Source organism: Sinocyclocheilus anshuiensis, unplaced genomic scaffold, assembly GCF_001515605.1.
Source record: "Sinocyclocheilus anshuiensis isolate Anshui unplaced genomic scaffold, SAMN03320099.WGS_v1.1 scaffold393, whole genome shotgun sequence".
Taxonomy (NCBI): Eukaryota; Metazoa; Chordata; class Actinopteri; order Cypriniformes; family Cyprinidae; genus Sinocyclocheilus; species Sinocyclocheilus anshuiensis.
In genome coordinates, this window is record NW_015536501.1 from 767,260 (window position 1) to 776,738 (window position 9,479).

Consider the following 9,479-nt stretch of genomic DNA (forward strand, 5'->3'; position numbering starts at 1 on the left):
CTTCACTAAAATGTTTAATTATGGCTTTAATATTTTGAGAATTACCACAGCAGAACTGCAAATAATACAGAGAGCCCTTGCAGCTTTTACACCGAGTTTTCTCTCTACTATCCACATTGATATATATAGCATCGACTATCTCACAGTACTGAAATGGGATTAGCCAACTGGAAAGTCATTGTTCTGTGCAGTTCACATTTAAGATGGCTGGGAAAAGGTGTACGTATGTGGCACTGAAGAGAGACAAAACCTGATTACTATCCGCAGAAGGCTCAGAATGGCCTCAAACATCATCTCGGGAGAAATTTAGAGCCCATGGAGAAGAGGGAGAAATCAAAAAATGTGACTTAGACTGTCTGTTCGGCAGAGGCACCTGGCGTCACATCACGCCTTTAAATCTAAATAAAGTCTCAGAGACATAAGCATATATAGAGCATATGTCAAAGTGTCAGTATGGGGCAATATTAATGCAAATGGGCCTTCAAACCTGCCACGTCGTCAGGGCTTGCTAGAGAAATCATCCGAAGAGGGTTTTGACAACGTTATTTTGAGAGTCATGGTGGCGTGGTATGTAGATCCACACTGACAGGTTTTTGAATAGGTTTTACCCACAAGTCAGTGTGTGATGAGAAGTGCTACTGAAGCTCTGCATGTACATCTCAGGTTTGCTTAGTCAACCCATTTTACTGTGCAGAAGACGCAATGTACATCTTTAGCTAATTAAACCATGTGTTTGGTGGAAATGAAGGTGTAATTGTGAAATGTAAGTACTAGGGCTGTCAGTGCAACGTTTATGTAGTGCAATTAACTTTTTGTAATGTCTATTCAGTGATATTGCCTGCCACCATAATGAAATTTGTTTGAATTGTTTTATTTTGGGGACTTTTTTCAGCAAATTTTGTTGCATGTCATTTATTTTATTCATTAATTATCGTGTCATGTAATTTAATTGGACTAAAATTTGTCAGAATGTGTCATATGTGGCAGCCTCCTATGTTGTATGCGTGTTTCCTTGTAGTATCTAGCTGTTTTTGAGATTACATTTGATAGGTCATGTAAGCTCTTGGTGAAAACATGTCAATATCCCAAAGGGCAGAGTGGATGTACGATGCAATTAGAGCCAGTAGATCTCTCATTAAGCAGGTTGTTCAGTTACTCCATGGATTCTAGATTGTTTCACAGTTCATTTAATCAATACATTGATCGGTTTTGTCTACTGACCTTACATATAACCCTGGAAATCACCTTGCAAATTTCATAATTTCCCCTTATTGTAGGATTTATGTGCACATCAGTTGTACAAACCTTTATGTTTATACTGTATATAAAAAGTAACAAAGCACAAAGCTTAGCCTATTGCAATTTATTGGATGGGAGGTGCACTATATGTACGGTTCATATTATATCTATTATAGATCAGTGTGTTGAACATGGAAAATGACGGACAATGTTAAAGTCTAACGCAACCACTGCCGTATGGATAGCCCTGCCACTTTACCTAAAATTCAGTCTTAAATGGTATGTTCCTGACAATGTCAGCAGCCCATGTTAACAATGTCCCTGAGATAAAGGATAAAGGATGCATTGAGCCTAAACCAGGATAAGTGCTGCCATGCTACCTTGCAGATGGGCAGCCAATTCTGTATTGCAGTCTGCTACCTACCCCATCCATTCCACCCCCATCCCACCAACTCCAGGAGCTCTCAGCACCCTTCCTCACGACTATGACACCAACACACAGTGTTGTTTTTGAAAAGGGCTGATCCGTGCATTTTGTTTGGCTGGACCTCTGGCTCCTACGCAGAAAAGTGCTAGCGGCGTGCCAGGCAGCCCCTGTAGGAAAGCCCTTAATCCAATCAGACAAGCCCAAACTCAGAACAATAGAGCACACGGCGTAGAAAGTCCAAATCCTGCAGTCACAGCAAAAGCCCCTCTGAATGTAATGCTATCATCCCAGGCAGAGGAGAAGCAGATGGACTTTCCCCACTGCAGAGGGGTGGGGTGCTGTGGGGTGAATGAAGGAGGGAGCTGCATTGCTGTTCAGTTGTCAGCTCTCTAATTTAAAACGTAGTTAGTGCACATGGAGCCGTTGCTCATGCATAGGAGTCTTTATTACTACCCTTATATTCAGAATATTTGATGTCGATGTAATGCAAAGAATTGGCCTGTCTTCCATAAATATGTTTGCAGGAATTGACAACCTTGCCCCCTGGCTGCTGTGTCGTCAGCTACTTCATCTGCACACAAGTATATGGGAAAGCTGCAGTAGCAGTGCCTCAGAGCAAACCACACACAATTGCAAACATCTCCGTCAGCCCGAGTTTCCACAGTTTTCCGTTTTTTGGTGTGTGCACAAATTTTTTCTGACAGCCCTGACTTGCTTGTCAACGTGACCGCTCTGGGCAAAAACAATGACTCATTGAACCCTATCCATCCATCCATACATTCAATTTCCATGTTTCTCTCCCTTTTTTGTGAGTCTAAGAGAGAATCTAATCCAAAACCCACAGTACTGTGCATGACTCTGTGCTTTGAAATAAGCTGTTTACTGAGACTGCTCAGTTTTGTTGCTCCGGCTTTGCATATATGGATATGCGGAGGACGTGCTGATTGGTAATGTGCGGTGACAGAGGGGGCAATGCAGGCGCTGTGCAATCTCTGCACATCACAAACAGCATTGGTCATCACTGTTAGAAACAGTTGGCAGAGTTAGATTTAAATTGCCACTTTCAATTGCCACTAAATTGTCACTTTCTGACCTTTATCTGAGAAAACAAACTATCTGGTTAAGTCACATGGATTTTGAGATTGAATGATGACTGATGTTTGAATGAGTAATATTTTTTATGGGGATCAAGTCAAACGTAGTATACTGTCACATAATTCATGTTCTGTAATACCGGTAATTCTTAGAATGGTGTTGGTGTGTTTTTTTGCTTGTATATCTAAGGCTGTTTTTTCCTAAAGCAGTGGTGGATAAAGTAGCCTACCTGAAAGCCACACTTAAGTAAAAGTACAGATATCTTACCAGAAAGTGACTTCAACTCCACAGAAGTTGAAGTCACCGTTTAGAATATTACTTGAGTAAAAGTCTTAAAGTATGTGATATTTATTGTACTTTAGTATGTAAAGTATTTTTTTTTATATTAAACATACTTAAGTAGCCTACTGAATGTAAAAGTACAAGTAAATGCAAAATGGAAAAGGAGCAAATAAATACATATATAAAAAAGTTTATAGTTTGAGTAGCAAGATTGTGTTCAGTTTTAACGCTTTCTTCCATTTTGTATCTTTGGGTAAGAATAAGAAGCACTTCATAGGCTACTACTTAGTCTCTTTCATTCCAACATAAAAAAAACATTTCTGGAGTCTGCATCTGAAATAGGGTTGTGCCAATAGATGATAGTATCGTGTATCTACGATAATCAGAGATATCGCCTGTGGCTGATGCCTTTGACGATAGAAAGACTTGGCTAGTAATACTATCTAATTAATATTAGGGCTTATTTATTGCATTATTTTTATTTTTCCACGTTTTTACAGTGTTGCTCATTATAACCAATCACACACGATTATGCTGAGCTTATGGCCAATCAGAGGCGCTCGGATGAGTCATCGCTGAAATAACGGAATTCCGTTGTTCAGTGCGCACTGACTGAATTCTGACTCGTGAATTCTCTCATCATAAATAACAAAGTGCAGATGAACATGCAATGTAAGTATGAGATTTATTCATGATATAGTGTAGATTCACTGATTCGACCACAAAACTGCACACTTCACAGTACGTCAAGCACCTGGCCAAACTGCTGAACACCAGTTCTTCGTTTAACAACTCCAGAGAAACATCTTGAAAGAGGGTAGTAAAACAACCAGTGTGCCAGTGGTAACAATGAAGCCTGCAGTGCAGATGTAAACCCACCACAGCACCTGCTCTGACCACACTCCTAACTCATGAGATTATTGAGAGAATTGTATTATGGAGCAGCAGCAGCAACCTCTATCCACTTTTTTTTTAATCAGCAAGGCCCTGTCTGTTCCACAAAGGTTTTTAATGCTTACAGTGATTAAGGACTAACAAACCCCAGAATGCCATTCTAAGACTTTATGGAAATGGAGTTCTTTAAGAGTGAACTTGAGGACACAAAGAAACGGGTGGAGGAGGCCTGAAACTGAACACATTGGTCGCTTGTGCAGATTTTGTAAAATGGAACTGAAGCAGGGTCCAAACAGTCCTCACATACACACAGGCTTTCCTGGCGTAGCAGGGAAATATGTTCATTGCCCTGCTAAAGTCTTTTCCATTTACCAACCTCAGGGCATGCAGAAAGAGATGACCTGGAAAGAATTTAAAGAGTCTGCATTTTACGAGATGGGAAGACAAGAGATGAGTGGCAGAAAAAAAGAAATAAATGATATTCTTTTGCCCCTTAGTAATATTTAACTCATGTATATACTGTATATTTTGATTTTTCAGTGTGAGTTTGTAATATCTATATATTGTCAGAATTCTATTTTTCTTTCTACTTTATTATTTTGGATCGATATTTACTAATCTTAAAAAGTGCTTAAAGCATTTAATAAAAATACAACTGAAAATTACAAATTGCTTCATGAGTGCTGTGTTCCACTTCGCAGGACTAATATTTTACAGTTTCTATGGTTTTGGAAACACTTCATTGATCATTTAACTTAAGTGTGACTTAAATTATTCCATCACTCAATCAATTTTCATTCAGTACTTGAATATTACTCAGTTTGAGTTCAATTTAAATGCCTCTTATTTACATTTCAAAAGCCATTTAATATTTAATATAACCATTCATGTTTTTAATATAACCATATAATGTTTTACTACTATTATTTTACTGTATTTATTTTAATATTAATTATTTATTCATAATAATTTGCCTTGTAATCCAAAAATACAAGACGCACATTTAAAATACTTAGCAGCTGTAATGTATTATTACATTTAATTATTTTGTTTTACAAAAAGCACAAAGCTGTTTGAAACCCAGGTCCAAACAAGTAAAAAAAATAATAATTTTTAAATGCAAAAAAATGCATGAAAAATCTGATTGGCTCTTTGGCAACTTGCTGAAATTCTGCAATCTGATTGGCTGTCAGTGAATTACAACTATCCGCGGCTAATGAAAAGAATGGGTAAATTGCATTGCATTGCTATTTAAAATTACTCTAAAATGCTCTATTAAATGACCACATTATTCTGTAATAATGTGTAAGTAAATAATAGAATAAAAATATGCCATGTTTATTTTTTATATCATGACTGACACAGTAGCATGGTAATTTAATGTATTATGCTAACACTACTTTTTTTTCTTTCACAGTTTAAAAACTACACTGAAAAAGAAATTAACAAACGACACCATGGTTCTGTCTGGTATCCCCCTTTCCGGCCGTGATCTACATCGTGTGGCATACTACCTTCAGAACAATGGTTCATCTGTGACGGCGGTGGACATCAGCTTCACAGAGCTCCAAGATGACAGCTTGCGATTTCTTTTACCATTCTTAGGAGTGCTACCCAAACTCACCACCCTTGCAATCAACGGTAACCGGCTGACTGTAGCTATCCTTAAAGACCTGATAGAGGTGGTTAAGGACCCCAAAAAGTTTCCCAGTTTGGCCTGGGTGGACCTGGGCAACAATGTGGACATCTTTACTGTGCCTCAGCCGTTGCTGGTTGCCCTACGCAGACGCTTTGGAATGAGAAGCAGCCTACCTACCATCTACGAATACAGTGAGGGTCAAGGCAACAGCTACTGCCTAGACACTTCTACTGAAGAAATCAGTGTGTTTGACGAGGAAGAGGAGGAGGAAGAGGATGAGCTGGAAGACCATCTGGTGCTGGAGCCCTGGAGTGTAGAAGAGAAAAATACATTGCATTACTGTGAAAGGTGATGGACTCTGCTGTTCCTTGTGGTTTGGTATTGTCCGTTTGTTATTCTAACACTCCAAATAAAGGTCAAGTGTATCAACATTGTAAAATCATTAAGCACCCCTTTGCCACAAAACCTAAATGGAGTGCCATGAGACAAAATGGTTATGTAAAGTAGGTGCCTGGAGGTGGGATTTTGAAAGAATGAAGGGGGGAAGAAAGATCAGGACCTGTTCCTTTCTCCCCCGTCTTTATTCTTTAGTCCAGTTGCTGCAGAAAGCACCAGCGAATCTGTCGTTTACCATTTTAAACTTAACTAAACAGAACGAGACAAATTTGTAAGACATAAAACAATTACCACAAGCCAGTCTTTGCCACCCACATCAGCAACTTTCAGGCTTCTGATGTGAAACTTTCACATTTGGCTTGTGACAGATACGACCAATTGCTCCCCTCTGAGAAAGCTTTTTGTCCAGGGTAGATTCGCCTCAATAGACGAGCGCAGAGAGCGAGGAGAGGTGAGAGAAGAGAGAAAAAAGGCTGCTGGAGTGCCTGCGGGCTAGAAGGGATACTGATGTCTGTGTGTTTGCGTGTGTGTGTGTGTGATATTTTTCTGGAGGCTTATGATGCAAATGTAGCTTTAGCCAGAGCTCATTAAACAGGACACACAGGCAGCCGAGAGACTAACAATGCCACACAACCGACATGATTATTTTTCATTAAATCGCATCCAGTTTGCAACAAGGGATGACATTATAAGACACATAAACACCTGGCAGTGTTTCATCAGTGCAAAAAACCATGTTTGTATGGTCACAGTGAAATTGATTTCAATGTTTTTAAAGGAAAAACAAGTTTGAGTCATGTCAGTGTTTTGTATTTTTTAAACAAATTTCATGTAACAGAGTTCATTTATTAATTATTAATGCCGTGTGTGTGCGAACGCACGAGTGTTTGACAGTAAATGTGACCTATCGAGTTATTCTATGATGCCCTTTGCTCCACAGGTGTTTTTTCCTTTACAGACGTGTGTCTGATTTGCACTTTACATGACGACAGGCTTTTTTAGTTAGCTGGCTGGTCATCTCCATCTCTTTTTTTTTGGGGGGGGGGTCATATTTATGACTCCAGCATCTAAATTTTCTTTGTAGCTCAAAGATAATGTGTTCAGTTCTAGTATAAATGTCACAAACACTGTGACTAATTGCTTCGAGCACCTGGATGTTCTTTTCCTATCTGTTTTATAATAAACACTAATGAATGATTGTTCTTGCTGTGTGAAATAAACTCTGTACAAAGACTGGGCATCATTGTGTTTATGAGATGACAGCTTCTTTTTTAAGTGGCTGCATTTGACAATGTGCTTTCGAGATACAGGCTGGACAGGAACTGGATTAATCCTGTTTTTTTTTTTACCTGCCAGATGTGTTTTTCTCTAATTTGTTTCCCAGAATTCATGTACAGTAAGTAATTACAGGAGTCAGCAGTGCAGTCACTAAGTACTGGGATGTATAATTAAATGTTCTAACTTGATGAATCGGTTGTGGGAGTCTTACAAAAAAAGGTACTGTAAGACCATGGTTTCCATACTCATATATGATGGTATTTATATGGTGTATTTAAAAGAATATCAGTGCTTGTTTTATATTCAAAAACATGGTATTACTACAGTATTTTAGCTAGTGAGCATATGCTTTCCAGTCTGTAGTGCTGTCCTGTACAAAAGGAGAGGCTCGTTTTGATGAGGTTTTCTGCCTCTCTTCATCTCTCATCCTGGTGTGATCAATACTAAGGGTTTCTGAGTGTCTCTGTTTGCTTAATGAGAACAGTGCTCTGTGTTAGCAGACGAGCACTCTCTTAATGAGACTCCATAAGTCATTTCAACAGCTGGCAGCTTTCACAGGCAACCGCTGGATTTCCACTCTGCATACAGAGCTCTAATTCGCTAATGTATATTGCTGTGTAGGATTGTTTTATTCATATAGCTACTTAATCATACATTATAACAATAGAACAATGTTAAGTAACTAAATATGCTTGTTCAAAATATAACAAAATTGGGAATGATTTGAAGCAATACGAGGCAAGATTGTTACCCCTTAATAATTCCATTAATCATTTAATGCATCATATGGTTAAATAGATTAACAGCAGTTCGGATTAATATAGGGAGGTGATTTAAATGAAAATATAATGAATTATTTTTAATCTCATCTGTAGTAGGCTTGGATTAGGTTATTGGTTTATATAACCCTGAAAAAGGCAATGACCTTTGATGCGTTCAACTCTCTAACTGCACACAGTGACAGGAAACAGCAGCTTCAGTCGTCTTGTCTGATTGACGAGAGTTCACTGTCCTTTGTAAACTATGTGTTTTGAGACATCTGTGGTTGATTTGCTCCATGTGTTTGCTCTTTGACTTTCTTTCAATGACCTTGGTTGCGAAATTTATCTTTTTTTGGTCCTAGCCTGTCCCTGGGGTGCATTAAAAGTCTCCGAGCGTCTGTGTCAGTGTCTGCTGGTTTTACTTGCACCTTTTAGGGGCTTAATAAAAACAAGCCTTGAGACCCAAATCTTAATGACACCAGGGAATTTCCGCATGAAACTTTGCATGCAAGTTATAGTGTTCCTGGAAGACCAGAAAAGTTCTGGGAAAACTAAACTAGACTGGTGTAACTCTTTCTTGCTATTTTGAAATTTCCTGTAACATACACTGTGTCATTCTGTTTATTCAGACACAACATCTGCACATGAGGTTTGAATTATCACTATATATACACTGTAAAAAATGACCATGAATTTAACGGTAAAAGACTGTAAAAATGCTACAGTAAAAACCTGTTAGATGGTTAACGGTAAATTCCCCTACTTTACCGTAAATTTTAAGGAATTTTTTTTACAGTGTATTACTATATTTAATAGAAGGCCTTATTTACTAATGATGATTATATTAATTATTACATTAGTTTAAATACATGATACACTTAAAATTTTATTTAAATAAAAATGTATATCAATAATGGATAAATGTCATTAAATGAAAAATATGTTTTTAAAGTACAGTTTAGTTTTATATTAACAAATATTAAGTATAAATGTATCGTATTGTAAAAAGCGCTATATCAATAACGGTGACTTGACTATCATATAGCTATATTTAAGGTACTTATAGCCTCAATAATAAGTAAACTATCATTCCCATTGTATTTTGCTTAAAAAATGAATTATTGAAAATTGTCTGTACTCCAATCTCTAACACTATCAAAATCCTTTATCCTGTCATTTACATTTTTAAAGAGTTTTAAGAATGTTTTAGGTAACTTTTGACTGACCAGTAATGGCAAAAAGCTTGTTTTCAGCTTGCCATCCTTCCATACAATACTTCAACTTCCATTCACAGTAAAAGCTCACAAATTGACTACTGAAGGTTCGCGTTTTATGGTCAATGTCGCCCCACACTGGACAACAGTTTGAATTACTTTAACATACAAAGGACCTAGAAAAATAAAATATCTACAAATAATGCAAATAAAGATTAGAACATGAATAAATAAACAAATAATCGAATAAATAA

At 37.6% G+C, this 9,479-nt stretch overlaps 1 protein-coding gene across 1 annotated transcript in view; it reads left to right on the forward strand.

Annotated features, from left to right (window-relative positions):
• Positions 1 to 7,209, forward strand: part of lrrc75bb (leucine rich repeat containing 75Bb) — a 30,582-nt gene extending 23,373 nt beyond the window's left edge. The window contains exon 4 of the mRNA XM_016487011.1: positions 5,355 to 7,209. Within this exon, the coding sequence (XP_016342497.1) occupies positions 5,355 to 5,928 (574 nt within the window). The 3' untranslated portion in view covers positions 5,929 to 7,209. The remainder of the gene's footprint in view (positions 1 to 5,354) is intronic.
• Positions 7,210 to 9,479: the final 2,270 nt, after the last annotated feature.